The sequence below is a fragment of the Camellia sinensis genome, chromosome 14, assembly GCF_055761805.1.
Source record: "Camellia sinensis isolate YWXY chromosome 14, ASM5576180v1, whole genome shotgun sequence".
NCBI lineage: Eukaryota > Viridiplantae > Streptophyta > Magnoliopsida > Ericales > Theaceae > Camellia > Camellia sinensis.
The window spans coordinates 43,674,982-43,695,589 of NC_138974.1; the positions used below are offsets into that span (position 1 = coordinate 43,674,982).

The 20,608-nt window shown below is 34.8% G+C and overlaps 1 protein-coding gene across 4 annotated transcripts; it reads left to right on the forward strand.

Annotated features, from left to right (window-relative positions):
• Window positions 1–4,839: 4,839 nt before the first annotated feature.
• On the forward strand, window positions 4,840–16,880 carry ALE2 (Protein kinase superfamily protein). 4 transcript variants are annotated; one of them, XM_028264382.2, is made up of 9 exons: window positions 4,840–5,512; window positions 7,700–7,789; window positions 8,906–9,019; window positions 9,156–9,254; window positions 12,279–12,647; window positions 12,733–12,999; window positions 14,504–14,893; window positions 15,131–15,371; window positions 15,910–16,880. In XM_028264382.2, exons 1-9 carry the CDS (start codon window positions 5,443–5,445, stop codon window positions 16,634–16,636), a joined length of 2,367 nt encoding a protein of 788 aa, XP_028120183.2. In that variant the 5' UTR covers window positions 4,840–5,442; the 3' UTR covers window positions 16,637–16,880. The 4 variants fall into 4 exon arrangements, with proteins under 4 accessions (XP_028120183.2, XP_028120184.2, XP_028120185.2 ...); XM_028264383.2 differs by having other exon boundaries at window positions 7,700–7,783; XM_028264384.2 differs by lacking the exon at window positions 9,156–9,254.
• Window positions 16,881–20,608: the final 3,728 nt, after the last annotated feature.

Sequence of the window (20,608 nt, forward strand, 5' to 3'; positions counted from 1 at the left end):
GCCACAATACGATTGGCGTCAACCCCACTTGATTAACAACAACAAACACCGCCGGAAATGAACACATCCACGGATTACAGCCGGCGAAGGAAAATATGGCCAAAATCTCAGACAATATCTCCACACTCTCTCTCCACAAACCAATGAGATCAATGTTAACCAATTAACCCAGACTCCCCCACGATAACATTTCCTTATCCCCACAAAAACAAAAACAGTCAATTAGGAAATAACAATCACACAAAGGATATACATGTAAAATCGAATAGCATCCAACCCATCTAAATAAACCTTACAAAAAAAAAGAGACTAATTAGTGTACAAAAAAACTTCAGGATCAAATGGTTTAACTTTAATCCATATAGGATTTATAAATATTTTTCTTAAAAAAATAACATAATTAAAAATATATATAATACACCCCTAGTGTATAGTATAATTTCCCCCACTCACTGACCACCTCATCATGTTTTGTCATATATTTTAAAACATTAAAAGGTGACAAAACGCAAAAAAGTGAGCAAATCAATAATTTATGCTTTACTTTTCCTTCAAATGACGATGGCTTACATAATGGGAAGTAATCATCTCTCAACTCCTTTCATAACATTGAAAGTTAACTTTAAAATAACATATTAAAAATATATAAACCAGCTTATAAATGAAAAACAACTAATTATGAGTTTGTGCTGGAACAAGTTTAAAAACTATAAAGCTTTAGTAGTGATATAGACCTGTGAAATTTGCACACACAAAAATCAGTACAAAAAAATTAAAATTTATTTAAAAGTGCCGGTCCTATTTTATAATAATTAAATATAATCCATGCATCCTCAATTTTTTCGATACATTTTTGGTACATTATTATGTATTCAGAGTCTTTATGATAAGGTTTTATCGAATGCTAAATTTTCCCAATAACAACTATTAATAACTAGAAGACAAAAAAATAAATAAATAAATAACGTGGAGTCATGACTCACATAGTAAGATAGTTAAGATGGTCGAATAAATTGATAGCAAGTCAACTAGTTTGTTAAATTATTGATGTATGTGTAAAAGTAGTTATAAGATTAAATTGCAGACGATTTACTTGTAAATCAACAATTTGTGGGTATCCACATGAGGATTGACACGTCAGTCAAACAAACGGGAAATGGAGAAGTAAAGGCTTGTCCATAGCGACGCATCATATTTTCTATAGTCTCTCATCTTTTATCTCCTAACAATTGTTATGTTTTTGTTTTATTTTATGACAATTGTTATGTTCTATTATTAAATCCGTTGTTAGCATTTGAATCATATCTCTCCTCAATTAATATAACCGTACTTTTGCATATGCAACATAAAAACTTCCTTCTAACCAATTGAAATCCATGTTTATAAACAACATTATGTTATTAGAAAGCATTACTCAAGAATGGAAAATTTGTCATAACGTTATGATTAATTATTCACTACTCTCGGAGTATAGACACGTGATACTCTATAAGGTTTTGATTGATGGAGAGACGTAAGGGCCCACAATTCATGTTGAAGATGGGGGAACAACATGGGGCTAAGTAATTAGTGATTGGTTTAGAATATAGTCACATGGTACTCCGGGAGTATTGAATAATTTCCCTAATGTTATATGGATTTATTCAATATATCTGTCATTGCGACTTAATTAGTTAATTCCTTGTTATTTTAATAATTTATAAAAGGAATGCTTTTGTAGTTGTAGGAATCAAAAATGAATGAGCCCTTTCATAAAGGATTTGAATGTCATAATAAAATAAATTAATAAATATAGATAAACCATGAAAAACTAGAATGAGGAAGAAAACAGAAAGGTCTTGAAGAGATTTAGTTATCTGATATGCATATACAATATGTTGTTCATTTACTTCAAGAAAGTTGTTGAGGGAGCAACCTTTTAGTGAGTGCCATAAATCCCATATTTCACATATGTACCATAAATAATTTAATCTCAATAATTATTAATTTAATCTCAATAATTATTGAGGCAACATAGTTTAAATTTTCTTAAAAATTATAAAACAAAGCTACAAGAACAATACAAACTTAAACATTAAGTGAAAGTAAAAGTAAAAGCGCAATGATATATAGTGCACATACATGCATTTGATTTGTGAACATTTTTTTTTTTTAATTTATAAAATCTTTATTTTGTCTCTTATATATACTACAAAAATGTATAAGATCCTATTTTTTTTCCACTCCTTTGACCCCCCTCTCTCTCATTGGTTTGATTTTTTTTTCTTTTTTTTGATTCCCTTGTCCTTCAATCACCACCTGCCACATGTATGTGGGGGTGATGAGGGTGGTGATTGGAGAGGGTCTCCATCACTCCTCTATATACTATTCACATGAGCGTGAGATGGTAAAAGGCAATGTACATTATTGTTCTAATTTTCCACTCCATCATAATTTGTTGGCTATTATCCATGCCATGTCGGCATGCGAAAGGCATAATGTAATATAATTATACCACATGATTGCATAATTTGTGTGTTTTAAAGTTGTTTTAACATTTTATTTTGCTTTCATTATCTTTAGATCGGTCTTAGAGGTTCATTAATAAACTAAAAAAAAAAAAAAACCCATTTTAATAGTTAAAATGTGGAACAAAGTATTTATTGATTATTTTACATACACGTTTAATGCGGCAATATGACACATGCATAATTTTGGAAACTATAGATAATAATTTGAAATATATTGAAATATTTAATTGTTCAATTCAAGGAAGATAATGAGAAAAAACTAATTGAATGCCACAAAAAAAAAAAAAAAAAAAAACACAACCAAAGAAGAAAGACAATTACTAGTGAAAAATTTATAATGTAATGTCATCCTTTATAAAAATAAATGTTAAAACATTTGCTTAAACAAATTTTTCTTAAATCAAACAATATGCTTTAAAACATTTATTTTTTTAATTATAAACAAATTTATTTGTCACATCTATGTTGTTTTTATAAATTTTAAAAGTATACTTGCAATTAAAGTGTTTTAAATTCGTATGCAAAATAAATTAAAAAGATAAAATATTTTGGAAACAGGATTTCATGAGTTTAAAGTCGATTCAACAATTGATTTTTTTAGTATTTTTATTTATTTATTTTAAAAAAGGAGTTGTTTAAACTAACTTAAATAGGGGGAAAAATTACTATTATTTGTTTTGTGCATATATATTATTTTTTAAATAAATATATTTTTATTTTGTAGACTATCCTAAATTAGTCCAAACTGAATTTTTAAATTTTTTTACTAGAGGCACAAAAAAATAAAAAAAGTTTTAACGATATTTTTTTAATGAGTGTCATTAAAAAACAATAAACATTTGATGTGTGTATTTGGTAAAAATTTGAAAGATTCACACCACAATTTTATTTCCGATGTAGCAAAAAAGAATCACACCACAATAAATGTCAGGATTTTTTTTTTCACAAAAAATAATAAATATTATATAAATTAATTATTAAAATCATAATTTTTTTTATTAATGTGTAATATTTTTTAAAATATTATAAACGATAATAGTAAAGTTAAGGTCTTGTTTGGAAACATGCTATTTTAATAATTTTTTGACTAAAATATGAGGTAAAAAAAATTAGGGTTGCGCCTGGTAAAGTTTTTTAAATATGATTTGAGAATAGAGTTATATTTCGAGTTTGTGAGTTTTGGAATTATAATTTGAGTGTGAAAAATTTGTTTGGTGAATGAGTTATGAAAAGAGTTTTGAATTGAGTGGAGAATTTTTGATATGACATATGATATTTGATACAAAAACTTACAACTCATAACTAAACACACAACTCAATATTCTATTAAAGCTCATAGAAAATTTTAAAAAATTCAGAAAATATTTTTTAATGAATATATAAAAATTAATACGTGTCAATTGCAACAAAAAAAAAAAAAAATTGCACTGTTCCGGTCAACTGGCCGGACGATCGGTGGAATGTTCGGTGGAACGATCGGTTAGCATAAATTTTTTCGCCTTCCACCGCGTTTTCAAAAGTGAGTATAGAATTAATTTTTAAAAATCGTAAACAAAAGCCATTTCAAATCAAGCTCTGAAACTAACGTTCCAAAACTCTACCAAACAGAGTTGAGTATGCTTGGAATGATTTTTTAGTATTTTACAAAAAAATGTGTAAAAAGTAGAGAAAAAAGAGAATTTTTAACTTTTTAGTATAAGTTATAAGTTTTTTGAATTTTTTAATAACTTTTTGACTTTTAAACTAAAACACGTGTATCCCAAACGAGATAGGTCCCATATGTGAGTCCCACACATGTAAGTGTCATTTATTATAAGAGGACTGTATTCTATTCTGTGTTTGATTTCTACGCATATAAACGTAGAGGTTGTTTGAGATGATATCCGCTTAACATTTTATTAAAAAATATGTTAAAAAATAGAGAAATTATGTGACTTATATATTTATGTAGAAAAATGTTTGATGGCCACAGTTTTTGTGGCTCAAATGACTCAAAATTGTCAAAACGACGTCGTTTTAACAATTTTGAAGTTGTTTTGTATTCAAAACGATATTGTTTTGACAATTTCGAGCCATTTGAGCCAAAAAAATTGTGGCCCTCAACCATTGCTGATTTATGTAAATCTCGTTTGCCAATTATATATTTTAATTAAAAATAATTATAAATTATCATATCACTTTCTTTATTTTTTACATATTATTTATAAAAAAAATTATTAAAATAATTTATCCCCAAACAATGCCTTAATTTACGTCAAATATTGCTTTACTCCAAAAGGTAATTTTCCCTAAAAATTTATTGCATGTCCTCGTTGTCATTTTGTGTAACAAATTTCCAAAGAACTGAGTTTGTCACGCGCAAAATAAGAGCGTGGACAGACAGCATCAAGTGCCGAAATACGAGTGTCCCGCTGGAGCAATTCCGGCAATAAAGTGACCCACCTCACTCCTCTCCACCCCCTCTCTCTCTCTCATCTCAATTTGCTGAGGTCTCACCTCTCTCTCTCTCTCTCTCTCTCTCTCTCTCCATCTCCATACCACCTATCAAGATCTATCTGCATATCACTCTCATTCCTGTCTCTCTAGCAGAACCTCCCAATCTCTTTCTCTTCCTTTTTTTTTGTTTTTTTTTTTCTGTACTTTCTAGATCTCTCAACCTGATTTCATGGATCTATAAACCCACCCACCTGCATTGTTGTCTTTCGTCTAGGGTTTACGAGCCACATGCTTCGTTCGCCATTCTTGCTCTTTCGAAGCCATGCAATCGCTTGCTTCGAGCAAAGGAGCTGATTATCAACTCCGCCGCTGTTGCCAACCGGAGCTACACCGGAACCCTAGAAACACTCGCTGAGACTCCAGCGAGGCATTCGAGCTTGGCGGTCTTTGTTTCTGATGATGGTGTGTTTGAATTTTGTTGTGAAGAAGAGAGAAGATGCGAACTCTAATGCTCCTTCGTTTTCTTCTTGCTTTGCTCACTCTCGTTTCATCTAGCTCTAGCTCTGGTAATTAAATTCTCAGCTTTATGCGTTGTTTGGTTGTTAGACTCAAAGGTATATATTATTTGTGTTTTATTTGGATACAGTTTCTTGGCAACTAAATGTTGGTTCAAATTTAATTTAGGACAATCCTTTGTTGCAGTCATTAGGCTGATTTATTGGGGTGTCAATGTGAAACTTTTCCCGATAAAGAAAAAGAAGTAATTTTGTGTAGCTATTATGAAAATCATGGACCGATTTTGGAATGTTAAAGAGTGTTTTTGGTTGATTTGAACCTGTAAATAGTGTAATTAGGGTTGGAAGGTTCCCATTTGGAATTCTCATTGTTTTGTACCCAGAAAGGAATATATCAGGAATGGTAGAGACCCACAATTTAGAACCCACAATTCACCAACATTGGCGTGGCAAGGGAGTTGTGTTACATAGTCCGTGTCAATTTCCGGGTAAATTAGGGGAGGCCTTATAGGGGTCTCAATTCTTCTTCTTATGGATGTATACCCAGTTAGTAGAACTCATAGCCATGCAATTTGTGGTTTTGGTATCTGATAACTAGGTCACACTTTCACTTGGAGATTAAAGTCTACTTGGCTCTACTGTAAAGCCAGAGTTTACGGACAACCAGTCACATTCTGCCACCTCACAAAAAAATGATTTTCACCAAAATTTTATCACCTACTTACACCTTCCAGTACGTGATTAATGCCCTCCCCCTTCCATGTCTGCGTCTTTTACCCTTTTCGTCAGCAACCACTGACCACTGCCACTGTCAATGACTGCCCTTCCCTCGCCATTAATCACCACCACTTCTCCACTCCTCACCCCACCACTGAATAGGGCCAAGCAGATCTAATCATCCATGGCTGAAAACTCGCGCACGCAATTGATTGATGAATATTGGTTGAGTGACAAACAACCAGTCGTTCGCCGTCGTCGATTTGTTGACGGAGTTTTGTTGTCATCGATCAAGGATGCTCATCGTGCTTTATGTATGTGCGATTGCAGTGACATGGGTACATATATACATATATACATATGTAAATAGAGAGAGTAGTGGAATGAGTAGGGGATGGGGAAGGGAGGGAAGGGCTGGGAGGAGCAATGGTTGGTGGTTGATGGCTGGTAGTGTCGACGACGTAGAAGAGGCAAAAAGGAAGGGGAGGGAGGTTATTAGTTGTGAGAGGGTGTAGCTAGGTGTAACTTAAAAATTTACGGGCTTCACAATTTTATTGAAGTGGCAGTACGTAATTGGCGGTCCATAAATCCGTTGGTTCATGGGGAAACTGTATAAAATGTATTCTCTTTGTGTTTTGTGATTTTACAGTACTATTTTTTGGTTTACTTTTTAAAAAAATTATGCTTTTTTGTTAATCCCAATGCATGATTGTTAACGCTATTGTTTGTGAATCTTAATTGCACACGTGCAGTTAATTTGTCATTAATATGCAGTAAATGATGGAGGCTTGCTTGTCTATGTATTGCACAGATTATCAATGGTTTCCTTTGTAACCAGCACATTTATTTCCATGTGTGAGAAAGATATTGTGATGGGGTGAATTTAACTTTCCTCTCTCACCTCCCCAACTCATAAAAACTATTCACAACGGGATAGCAAATACAAATATTGTTGGTATTTATCAAAGTTTTGTTTAAAGTCTGACCCCACTCATATGAGACAAATATATAATGGAATATATACATCAAACTTATGAAAATACTCATTGTAAGCTGTTGTTCATATCTAATGAAGAATATGGAAATTCAAGTAAATTTATGTTGTCCATTTAGCTAAGCTAAACCTATAGCACACTCGTAAAATTAAGCACCAAACCTGCTTACCTTAAATGATGATGACTTACCTATTTTTAGGTTTTTTTTTATCACTGACTCCGAGTAATTGAGTAACAAAGTCAAACTTACAGCATTTGTGGATCTATTATGCTTTGGTCTACAATAGGAGATACCTTGGTCAAATTGCAACATTCTGGAAAGAACCAATAGATCCAAGGATGATATGAACTTCTCTAGGGGTACCTAGCCTTTATCAACTGTTTATATGTCAGTCACTTGAACTAATTACACTCAGAGACTGTCTTACAAATAAAGAAACATTCAGTCACGTATTCTGATGAAAATCCGAGCATCCTCTGTCTTTGTTCATTAAATTATTCTGATGAAATTTTTTGAATGCTTCAGGGCTCCCGTTGCTGCATACATACTTGTCTCCTACTCTACTGCCAAGCCAGTCATTATTTCTGAGGGAAATCTCACCGGAGCATGGTAAAGGTGGAAATTATTCTTTCCAAAGAATGGGAGTTTACTTTTCTTATTCTTGCTTTCTTCTGCCATTTTGTTTTTTGGTTTTGGTTTTCCCCGCGCGCGCGCGCGTGTGTGTTTTTTGTTGCATTTGTCATTTTTTTTGTTTCCCTCATTTGGAATTAAAATCTGACTTGGACATACAGGAAATAAGATTAACCAATGACAATTACTTGTGTATGTGCACCTGTGCAGAGATGCACTTATATTTGTGCATGTGTATGATTATTTGATGCACAGGAGGTAAACGTTTTTTTGGGTGAGTCGCAGGAGGTAAACGTTAACCAATCAAAAACTAATATTAGATAAAATTATGATGTTTTTATATGTCATGAGGTGCTTGGCATTGCTTCCCGATTGCACCACTAACGATTGTCATACTGACCGTGCCAATATGCATCTAACTAGTGATTATTAATGTGTCTACATGGAAGAAATGCCTCAAAAAACTTACTGTATGCTATCACTACTGGTAATGTTAATTTATTTCAGGAAGAAAGGTTGTCAATGCCTGCAGTTGCTTGAGAATGAAAACATGATCAAATGATAGAGAGCATGTCTGATTCCTTTAATAAATCAGTTTCAATTTCTGGCCTTTGAATCCAATGAACCATGGATTGGACGGCCATTACCTGAAATGACAATATGTGCAGGGGGCTGCCACACCCAATAAGGTTCATCTTGCGCGTATGGGCTACTGTGACACTTGAAATTGGAAGGATAAACAAACCAACCAGTGGACTGCCAAGCTACAAGTCCTATGATACGAGCATGGGACTCTCTAAACTGCCAGGGGTGTGGATGGCCAAGAGGGCCCCACTTGGGTACTTCAGCAGGAAATGCGTTATTAGCTTTTCCAATTCATTTATTAGATATTTAGATTAAATTATATTTATATATATGCTTGGTATATGTTCTTCCTAAACTTATAATGGGAGTCAATATTTTGCTGCTTGATAGCTTTTGTTTCTCTCTCCCTTGCATCTTGGTGGTAATCCCAGCTTATCAAGGTCTCATTCTTCTTTTCTTTCGATATTTATGCATGTTCCAGTAGATCACATGGAGGTGTTGCATTGTTGTTTGCAGGGAGGCCTATGCCAATGAGTCCATCATTTGCTCCATCAGTGTCTCCCCGTGTGCCAAGGCTCAACCCTATTTTGGAGCCATCGGTTGTACCTGCTCCTTCTCCGTTGTATCAAGGTACCTAGTGTATCATAGTGTGAACCCTTTGCACTTTCCAATTTATGGCTTTGCACTGTGTGTATATGTGGGCATGTGTGTGTCTGTGGTTCTCTCTTCTTAGGACTTCTCCCTGATGTTGAAACTCCTCTTTTAGGTCCTGTTGCTGGTCCTACCACTAGTAACTTGCCAAGACATCATCGTCATCACCATCATATGAAACCTATTTCAATCTCCCCAGCCCCTTCTAAACCAGGTATATTTGAGTGCTAGTTACTGAACTATTTAGTCAGGTCCATCTCCCCCTCCTATTGATAATCTCCATATACTAAGAATGTAGAGTTGCGGTGCCAAAAAACACAAGTATAAAGACAATTGAAATGTCTTAAAAAAATTGGTATATTTATAACAGAAATCCCTGTCATTTAGTTTCTTTTCATCCATGCTAATTTGAAAGTCATATACCAAGAGTAGCTTAAGACATCAAAAAAATAAAAATGAAAGACCTATTTTTGCTCATACCATATCAAATGTTTAAACTAAAAGTCAAGCCATCATGATTACAGTATTGGATTGCTAGTCAAGTTATGATAATTTGACTACAATCCAATGGAAATTATTTGGTGGTCTTGGGCAAGTCCATGTGATGTCCCAATCTGATTTTTATTGGTTACAACAGAAGAGCCCAGTACTTTTGTGTTGGTTTTGGAGAGACAACCTGACGAGTGTTATGTGATGCATTGCTTCAAGACCACCAAATAACCTCTCCAATCCAATAGTGCAAAACCATAATGGTATGAGCAATCCAATAGTATACCAGATTCTTACTGTTGTTTTGCCAAAAGAAAATTCAACTTCACAAGTTTCAAAATTTCTATGCAGTTTTCTTGCTGGAAAATAAGTAGAACTGTGCAAGTATTTGACCCTATTGAGAAGGTGTTAGGCTTCTTAATTATATGGAACGAGTCTTGAGTTTTAATCATTTCTGGTTTCTTGAGCTTCAACTCTCACTTATAAGCACACCCTTTACTAAAAACACAAGTAAAGGAGCAAAAAACTCTTGAGAATTGGGCTCTGTGTACTTTCAACCATTGGCCTTCTTTGGTACCACCTTGTCTATTTATTTTTAGAGATCAAATTGTAGACAATTTGTTTGTTGTCTTTCTGTTTTAATATAAGCGGATTTGTTTCAAACTTTGCATTGTGGATCCAAGTTCTCTATTTTGTCCAAATAAGACCATGGCACTATGCACTCTCAATAGCGCTTTCACAAACTTGGCCTGAATTCAGCAATTCCAAAATTTCAGAGCACAAATTGATGAGTAAGAGTGCCGATCCAATATCAGGCCGCTCTTTAGTTGAATATTTTATGGATTTTGATCAGGCTTATTGTAGACTTGCAAGCATCCTATTATTTGGTGGCTTGAGGAGAGTTAAACACACATAAGAATTAAAACATTATCTGTGCAGTGAACGGATTGAGAATTGAACTAGCAACCCCTTTAACTTGTTCAAAACGTAAGGCACTTACCATTGCGCTACCTCTTGTATTGTTTAAAATTTTCTTTCTATTATTATAAGTATATGCAAAATATGCATTAAGTAAATATGAATCATGGAAGCTTGATTTTGCTCTAAATATGGCTCTATGTAATAGTTAATGCATAAAACTGATTTCAGTGCTCTGTAGATGCTCTCACTCCCAAGATATTTTCATCAAGGACACTCTCCCACTCTCGCTCCACTCATGAACTGGTCACTTAGATCTAGATATGAGCTCTATTTAGCAGTGGACAGAGCAAACACTACACTTCTTAATTCTCGTAAAGAATTCCTTGTTCCAAAGTACAGCAGTGTGATGGTCTAACTTTCTGTAAGGTTTCCATGTTTTGTGAGAAAAAGCTCTATCTAGGACGTTCAGTGAGGTCCTTTATCCTTGTTAGTGCTGGCCATATTAGATATATTTATGTATTTAATTTACTTTCGTGGTTTCACATCTGTTGCTTGTCTTGTGATAAGAAACCAAGGCCTTGTTTGGTTTAACTCTCAAAACATAATTTTTGAAAAAAATTTGTAAAATTTTGTTTGGTTGAAAATTTTTTGAAATTTTTTTCCAAAATCACTTTTTCTCTCCTATACATCAATCAATCATTTTTTCTCTCTCCTCTCTCCTTCTCAATCACTTTTTCTCTCACACACATGTACAACAAAATATTAAATCATCTCAAACTCTCATACTCCAAAACTATTTCCACAATATACAACCAAACAAATCAAAAAAATTCTAAACTCTTTCTCCAAGATTTTTTTTTGAAAATTTATCTCCCAAAACCAAACCAAACCAAACACACCCCAATTGATTGAAATAAAAAAGGAAAGAATAAAGAGGACTTAAATGTCCATCTAAGCAAGTGTTCTATCAAACTATAGAAAAAGAGAAAGCATGTCTGTATTTACTAAAAATTGCTTAGGCCTCGTTTGGCAAGAGGCTATTTTAGCCAATTAGCCAAAAAGTTACTAAATTAGCCAAAAAGCCAACAACCCATACCAAAAAGTCAAAAATTCTCTTTTCTCTCTACTTTTTGCACATCTTTTCGTAATTAGCCAAAAAGTCATCCCAAACATACAAGTTTTTTTTACCTACCTTTTTAGCCAAATAGCCAAAAAGTTACTAAATTAGCCTGTTTCCAAACGAGGCCTTAATATACTTTTTTTAAAGTGTGTATTAAGTAAACTTGAGTGGGACAATGTGCGCTAAGAGGTGGATTTGGTATGTCAAGGATGTGATGGTTTTGAATGACCCATTATAGTATTCTAGTCTCTAGACTTTCAACACATTCAAATAACAATCGGTATTCGTATTTCTAGTGTACAAGAAATGCAGAATGTTGGAACAGGACCAAAGTTGAAACACAAAGGTGCAAAATTGGAGAAAAAAAAAAGGAGATGACGCTTTAAAATTATTATTATTTTTTATGTTAGTTATTAGATGTATTCTTAAATAACTCTCATTACCGTTTCTTGTTTACTTTTAGATCTGTGGTAAATTTGGGTTATCTTGGTAGTTTGTTCTTTTTCTTGCCTGTTAGAATAGATTTATGCTATTCTATGATATTGTTTGCCTATTTTAACATTGTGCATATTATTTCAATGTCCCGATCTCCCTCTCTCTCCTTCCCCCCTTTTTTATTATTTTATTTTTTATGTTTTTATGAGATGCTTTATTTAATAGCTTTGATAGTCAAATCTTTTCTTTCTTTTCCTTCTTTTTTTTTTCCAGGTTGTGGTCAAATATGTGCGGAGCCATTTACTTCAAATCCCTTGGATTCCCCATGTGGTTGTGTGTTTCCAATGAAAGTCAGACTTCTTTTAGATGTATCTCTCTATGCTATCTTCCCTGTGGTTAGAGAACTTGAGATTGAAATTGCAGAGGGCACATATTTAAAACAAAGCCAAGTGATTATTATTGGTGCCAGTGCTGATAGTGAAAATCAGGGAAGAACAGTGGTGGATGTTAATTTGGTTCCTTTGGGAGAGAAGTTTGATAATACTTCTGCTATGTTGACTTATGAGAGATTTTGGCAGAAGAAGGTGCCTCTAAATAAGACTCTTTTTGGCAATTATGAAGTGATGTACATTAATTATCCAGGTAGCAATCTCAGATCTTTGAGTTTTTGTCTATGTTATATGTTATATGATAATGCTGTTGGGAGTCTGAAAAAGTTAATTAACAGGGCTTCCTTCTTCGCCGCCATTTGAGGGTTCCATGGGTAATGGTCCAAGTGGAAGTGCTGGAAGTCAGCAATTCCCTATTACTGCAGATTTTGTTGACAAGGACCCGAAGATGAACTCTAAAACTATTTTCACCATTGCTTTATCTGCATTGGTAATCTTGGTGGTTTGCTGTGGAGCAATTTCTATCATCTTAAAATGTAGGAAGGTTGGTAGACCATCAAATGCTGTTGGGCCTGTCTTTACACCAGCTGCTAATAAGAGACCTGGTAAGTTTGTGTGTTTGTTCTTACTTGTTAGAAATGATACACAGAATTGGATATAATTGCATCCATGTTCATAAAATGGTTTGGAACGTAGGCTAGTAATGCACATCAAGTCATTGGCTCGATGCTTGTATGTTTTCCTGCTTAGCTCTTTAGGAGCACATGTCTATCTTCCTCATTTTTACTTCAATAATGCTTTTTTCCTTATTTTCTTTATAATGAGGACACATATCCAAGAATCATCCCAAAGTAGTTTCCATGAAAAAATTCAGTGGATTTTCGTTTTTTGCTGAAATACTTGTTCCCTCTTGTTAGAAAGATTCTACTCTGGCTTGTTTATTGCTTAACATGAATAGCGACAAGGTTTGATGGTTGTGGTGTGCCACCAGAGCTGATTTCATTCATAAAAGTTTCTATTTTTCTACCTCATATGTTCTGCGAACTTTTCTTCACTAGATTCTGATAGTTACTAGTTTTAATGAATTACAAATCTTAGTGAACCATTTTTCAGTCTTGCTCACAAAGACAATCTTATATTTTCATAGTTTTTGAAAATGTGGGAGTCTAATTCCTTCTGAGAAAAAGGAGTTGTACATCATTGAAATTGAGTGAATTATTCCTATACCTGTATGCTGTGTGCACACATAAAAATCATTTTGTGACTTCATGTTACTCTTGTAATTGGCTCAATTGCATCTTGTAAATTGCTGAGTTGGGAAAGCAAGTTGTGTTGGATAACCATTCTGTTCGATGAGATGGATTATCAAGTCAAATAAAATGTATATATATATGTATTTTTACTCAGCGATAATCATTGCTATGACATTATGTTATATAAGTAATAGTGTAATACCAAACCAAACCAAGCCTTAAGTCCCATCATAAGTAATAGTGTAATGAGTCCTTTATTTAGTTATTTATTTTCCTTTTGTCGTATTGGATTGCCCCAAATTTAGCAATCCAACTGGCGAATATTTACTCTATTTCTATTTCATTTGTAGGGTTAGCTATTTGTTCTTGTTGATGACAAATTAACTTGTGTATAAAATTAGTTCAGAGCTACACTTGTACCTCAAATATCCTTAGAGCCCAAAGTCTCATGACTGTCATCAACCTGTTTAACTAGAAGTAATCAACTACCTTTGGCATGCTTGAATTGGAGCTGATGTAGAAACATTACAATGAGTTTTTTGTCTTTATAATATTGGCCTTACCATATTTTATCTTTTCTATTTTATACATAGATTAAAATTCATGCATTACATTTAGTTTTCTATTTTGTAAAGCATAATGACTTTTCAATTTTGGTTCTGCTTAAACTTTTTCTTCTTGCTTTGTATGTCACATGATATGTGTTCTCTTTGTTCACTGTATTAATTGCGGGAACTAGCTGGAGGGACGTGGAATATGATGGTTGATAGATACTTTTGTCTGTGTTTTTCAATTCATCTATCTAAAGTTATGGAGATCTTGCAAAACAGAAATGAATTTTTGTTGTATGATGCAGGAACTGGTTCTATTTTATCATGTAGCAATGCAAGCTCAACTTCAGTATCCCTCATTTCTGCCATGCCTACTTCCATTCTTTCTGTTAAAACATTTTCCCTTGCGGAGCTTGAGAAAGCCACAGAAAAGTTTAGTTCAAAAAGGGTTTTGGGTGAAGGAGGATTTGGTCGTGTTTATCATGGGATCCTGGAAGATAGAACTGAAGTTGCTGTTAAATTGCTCACAAGGGATATTCAGAATGGGGATCGTGAATTTATTGCAGAAGTTGAGATGTTAAGCCGATTGCATCACCGTAACCTTGTGAAACTGATTGGCATATGCGTTGAAGATCATACACGCTGCTTGGTTTATGAGCTTGTTCGCAATGGCAGTGTTGAGTCTCATTTGCATGGTATAATATTTTGCAACCTTTGAAATTTTCCCTCTTTTTTTATTCCATTTTGTGTAATATTGGTGGGTTAAGCACATCTTCTTTATCTTTATGTGTATAGTACATAAAATCATTCCTACCACCATATCTGGTAGTACCTCATGGGATGGCAATGTTGCAGTCCTTTGATCCTGTATTCCGTCGAAAGAAACAGACTTAAGAATACAAAATTCATCATCATTCTTGTTGGTGTTTCAGGTGCCGATGGGAGAAATGGGCATCTTGACTGGGATGTGCGATTGAAGATTGCACTTGGTGCAGCTAGAGGACTGGCTTATCTTCACGAAGATTCTAACCCTCGTGTAATTCACCGAGATTTTAAGGCTAGTAATGTTTTGTTAGAAGATGATTTCACCCCCAAGGTTTCAGATTTTGGGTTGGCAAGGGAAGCAACAGAAGGAAGTCATCACATTTCAACTCGGGTCATGGGAACTTTTGGGTATGTGCTATTCTTGCATAACCTATCATTATGTCCGAAAATCGTACAAAATTCCTTAGTATTCCTGAGCTGTACTGATATTTTCTTTACCATATGAACCATAATAAACAATATTTTGATAGGACATCTACTGCTGAGTGTTCTGACTTCCTGAACATTGGTGCGATTCCCAAATCTTCTGGAAGTCACCATTTATACCCTTGTCTCATCACAACTACCCATAATATGTTTTCCCTTCAAGCTTAGCAGATAATAAATAAACAAACAAACAATTAAATTAAATATTTTCGAAAACAAAACTAAAGGTTTATATTGTTTAAATTTCTGAAATTCTGGCCCCTTTTTTTAAAAAAAGAAAATCTGACGTTTTGGCTGCCTAAATTTGCTTGAATTTCAAGCTATATCTTTTGTTAAATAAATTCCTGAATCTTATTTTTTTAACTAATACGACAGCTTGTATTATTATCTACGTTGTTTTCATTTGTTGTGAGCCGACTTTGTGTACATCTTTTGATGGATTTATAACTTGGATTTGCAGGTATGTTGCTCCTGAATATGCAATGACAGGACATCTACTTGTCAAAAGCGATGTTTATAGTTACGGGGTTGTGCTTTTGGAGCTTCTCTCCGGGAGGAAACCTGTGGATATGTCTCAACCTCCCGGACAAGAGAACCTTGTGACTTGGGCCCGCCCCCTGCTTACCAGCAGGGAAGGATTGGAGCAGTTGGTGGACCCCTCCTTGTGCAGAAACTACAACTTCGATGACATGGCAAAAGTGGCAGCCATTGCTTCCATGTGTGTTCACCCCGAGGTGACTCACAGGCCATTCATGGGTGAAGTTGTGCAGGCACTGAAACTCATATACAACGATGCAGACGAGACTTGTGCTGATTGCTATAGTCAGAGAGAGTCTTCAGCAGCTTGGGACTCCGATTTCAAAGCCGATATTGGCCCTTCAGATAGCAGTTGGTGGAATGCTGGCGGGGCTACACCGCGCTTGACTTATGGGCACGCCTCTTCTTACATAACCATGGACTATAGCTCGGGCCCACTTGAAGACACAGAAAACAGACCGTTTTCAGGTTCAAGCTTGATTGGCGGAAGGGTCTTTTTACCCATCAGGCATGGAAATAGATCGGGTCCTTTGAGGACTGTTCGGAGCAAGCCAGCATTTTACAGGTTGAAGGGGAGTGTGAGTGAACATGGTGGACTTCTTGGGAAACGTGCTTGGAATGATGGTACCGGATTTGAGGCTTCGTTTTGAGAGTGTTTTTTTGAAATGTATAGTACCGAACGACCATGGTTATTGAAGAAGTGGTTTTCGGTGTAGTGTAGGAGTTTCAATTGCTGTGGTTTCATATTGGGGAGAGGGGGGGGGGGGGGGGGGGATGAAATTCATTACCATACAAAGGGAGAGATGTAAGTTAAGTACTCTTTGTTATTGTACATGCTCTAAATTTTACTTTGGTTCAATGCTGGATTGAGCAGACTTTTTCCTTTGATTCTCATTTTGTTTTTGGCTATTTTTTTCTTGGGCTAGCATTTTCAAGATTGGGCTATAACTTTAACTTGGTCTTATGGGACGCAGTTACTGAAGTTTTTTTTTTTTTTTTTTTTTGGAGAAATATCGTAAATCATATAAATCAAAATTAGGACATCGGTTACATTTTAGTGGAGTTTTAAGTGAGAATTGTGCCCCAGGCACAGTTCTCATTGACACCAGGTTCCACGTTTTACTTGCACTAAATAATTTACAATTAATTCTTCAATTCCGATTGATAATATCCTCGAAACACATGATGCAGACAAAAAAAAAAATGTGTAAGAGGGGAACCCATCAAATTGTAAAAAATATATATAGGATAAAATAATTAGGAATTAACTATTTCCTCTAGCCAAACAGATTAGTGTCCAAGTCTGTTAACGGCCTGTTTGTTGGGTCGATCTTTGGGCGAAACCTTAGGTCCAGTTCTGCCCAATGGATTGAAATTCAAGTGCGATTTTATTCACACCCAAAATATATCCCGGTATACCCGATTTAAATTCATAAATTTTAATTCATATTATATTTTAATATAAATTTACTAATAAGAACAACACATATTAAACCCTTAAATAATTTTTTTCCTCTTTCGTGATACACCTTAATCAGTTATTCCTATTCAGATCTCTGTATCTTCTTTCTCAAGAGATCAAAATTATTTCTTCTTCTTCTTCTTCCTCCTCCCTCTAAAACTCCAATCCACCCTACCAAAACTCATCATTATTATTAACATCATTTTTTTTTTTGAAACCCTAAACCCTATAAGAAAGTTTGGACAAAATCAAATAATGGATGCGAATAATAATCAAAACAATTTTTTTAAGCAACTCATCAAAAAGGAGGTAAGTATTTATATAAAAGGATTTCACAATTTTTGTAGAGCACCGTCAATTATTCTCTATATCAATTTTTTTACAAAAATTAAAGAGCCCAGTAGTTAGATTAACAATAACATATTATTGGAGTTATTTTTATTTTATCATTTAAATAGTACATTATTTGAGAAGTACTCTTTCTTGTTAATGCATGATACTTATGTGCTTATAAGTTTGGTTTTTACTTTTCTACGAACATTCTTGTTAATAATTTATAATATAAATTTTTTTTTCTTGTATTGAAAAGTTTTATAATGCTTATGTAAAAGTTTGGTTTTATCCGTATTTATAATGTTTATGTGCTTATAAGTTTGGTTTTTTTTTTAATTTATTTTTTGTGTTTGAGAATTATTTTATGTATTGAAAGGTTTTTGAAATAATTTAATTTTTTTAGTTTGTTTATTATTTATTATTTGGATTTACCTTGAGGATAATTTCAGAAAAATAATGTGTAATGAGAGTAAAATAAAATTTTAAATAATTAAATAATGTGTACTTAGAAATTGAGAGTATTTAATAATTTTTTAGGTGTAAATAAAATTTCTCAAAATTCAAGCATATGTTTTTTTTGTTTTTTTGTTATTTTTTTCATAATTTCTACCAGGCTCGCTAGCCAAGTCATCCTTTGCTGGCTAACGGGGTTGGGTTGATAGGCGAGTCGGTCTTCAAAACCTAGGCACACACCTAGTCCAAACGTCATTCGGATCAGGTGTTTTCAGATACGGACTTAGGTACTGATTGGTATTCTCTATTTTAATACATTTTTTTATTTTTTTAATCTTTTTAAAAAATGTTCTTTTTTATTTTTTTATATATTTTTTTCATAAATAATTAAAAAATATATTTATCTAAATCATTTGAATCCTGTTGCAGCCTGGCTAGTTGGCGACATTTTTGTTGCTCGAAGTTCATAGTTAAAGGGGAGTAATTTCTTAAACTTGATTATAATTATTTTATTTATTTTGATACATTATATCACATTATTTGGTATAATTTCGATGTTAATAATAATAATAATAATAATAATAATAATAATAATAATAATAATAAGGGTAAATTATAAATACACTCTTTGGCTTGGTTTGGGAAGTAGGTTGGCTTTTTGGCTTTTTGGCTTTTTTAGCTATTTTAGCCTGGGCTAAAAAGCTTGGTTTGGGAAGGACTTTTTGGCTTTTTGGCTTTTTTGACTTTTTTTGTGAGAGAAGAATGTAATGATTATAGGTTGGATGTGATGTTTTGTTTGTTATGGCTAAAATAGCCTATTTTATTTTTTGTGGCTAAAATAGCCAAAAAAGCCTGAAAACCATCTTGCCAAACAGAGGCTTTGCAGTTTGTTTAAAATATAAATTGCTCCATGTAATTTGAAAAATTACAAATACCTCTTCATTATAATTTTTTATTTAACAGAATTAACTAAAAAATTGAAATTCATAATTACTCTCTTATACTGTACGAGGAGCAAATATTTCGGCAAGCCCGTACTCCTTTCTTCCAAGCTTCGTTTCTGTCCGATCGCTTGAAAGCACAACGGCGGTGAGCTACCCAGCGGTATGTGGCCGGAAAACCCCTCCGACGACCAAGTTAGCACACACCTTGGGATAGAGGGAGAGAGATGAGAGAGTTTGAGCGTAAGAGTTTCTTACAAAATGTTCGTCCGTCCGCGTATGGGGGGCGCAGACATGCTTATATACCTTCTGCGCCCCAAATCTACTTCGAGTGATCTCTCGACACGTGGCTCTGCTATCCCATCTGTCAGCACAAATCTTGCTGAGCATCACCTAATCCCAACTGCCAGCCTACTCTGCTGGGAGCTCGGCAGCCGGTCAACATTATCTCGACTACCAACGGCCATTCCACACTTGAGCCCAAGCGCTCCATAACCGAGCTACTCCAGGCCATGTTCAATATCGATCGTGCTCGGCTACATTCCGGCAAAGCCGAGCTCGGCTCAGCTCATGCTGGTTGGACGTCGGCGCTCCCACGAAGCTAACTCTCGAACCGTGAAGCCCAGTGAGGCAGCGAACAACTCGGCTTAGCCCTCACTTGACCGGTCCTTGTGCCTTGAAGCACCGCCTTGTCAGTGCCTAGCCTTGACCAAGCAACACTCTCTAGACAGGCCCAAAACTTCCACGGCCCAATGTGTTCAGCCCAAATCTGTCCGGCCATTACCACGGCCCAATTTCAGATCATAAATCTCCCTCTCAATTGCCCCTTAATTCCGTCCGCAAAAGCGTGACTGGGATTACATATTTCGACCGGGATAACACTTCCTCGGTCCTCAGAATGCGAATCGGCGACCGAGCTAGTTGACCTGTCTGCGTAATTTGTCCGGTTCAACTCCTCGGTTGACGTTCTCTTCTTCAAAAATTGCCCGGTTGTCTCCTCAACTCTTCAACCTGTCCCTTTAGTTCTGACGTTGTCATAAATGGGGACACGTGGCAGGCTTCCATTAGACCTCGAGCAGCCAACCCAGCCGTCTGCCAGAATTTGAATTCTTGGCGGTTTCTCCATCTATACATACAAGCCCCTTCTCCTTCATTTCGCTCCTACTGCCTCTTTGCAATCCGATGCTTCAGAGCTCAAGCATCTTCCTTCAAACCTCGTCTGCCATTCTTTGCGTTTGTGCTCGAAGAAACAGGCCTTCAATTGGTAAGTCCTTCAACCCATGTCATTTTCATTTGATATTTCTTTCTCTCTAGTACCAAATCCGTAGGTTTTAGGGCCTTTCCCACCCACAACCTTCAATGCCCCTTAGTTTCTTCGTTTTTCTTCAAACTGTTCTTCATTTTTCCTGAATAACACTGAGGATTTGGGGCTG

What these genes read in the sequence shown, in the direction of transcription:
- ALE2 (XM_028264382.2), top strand. Translation starts at nt 5,443, where the DNA reads ATGCGAACTCTAATGCTCCTTCGTTTTCTTCTTGCTTTGCTCACTCTC. An exon ending in CCCAGCCCCTTCTAAACCAG is followed by an intron (nt 9,255 to 12,278) that starts GTATATTTGAGT and finishes TTTTTTTTCCAG; the next exon opens with GTTGTGGTCAAATATGTGCG. An exon ending in GATGTACATTAATTATCCAG is followed by an intron (nt 12,648 to 12,732) that starts GTAGCAATCTCA and finishes GTTAATTAACAG; the next exon opens with GGCTTCCTTCTTCGCCGCCA.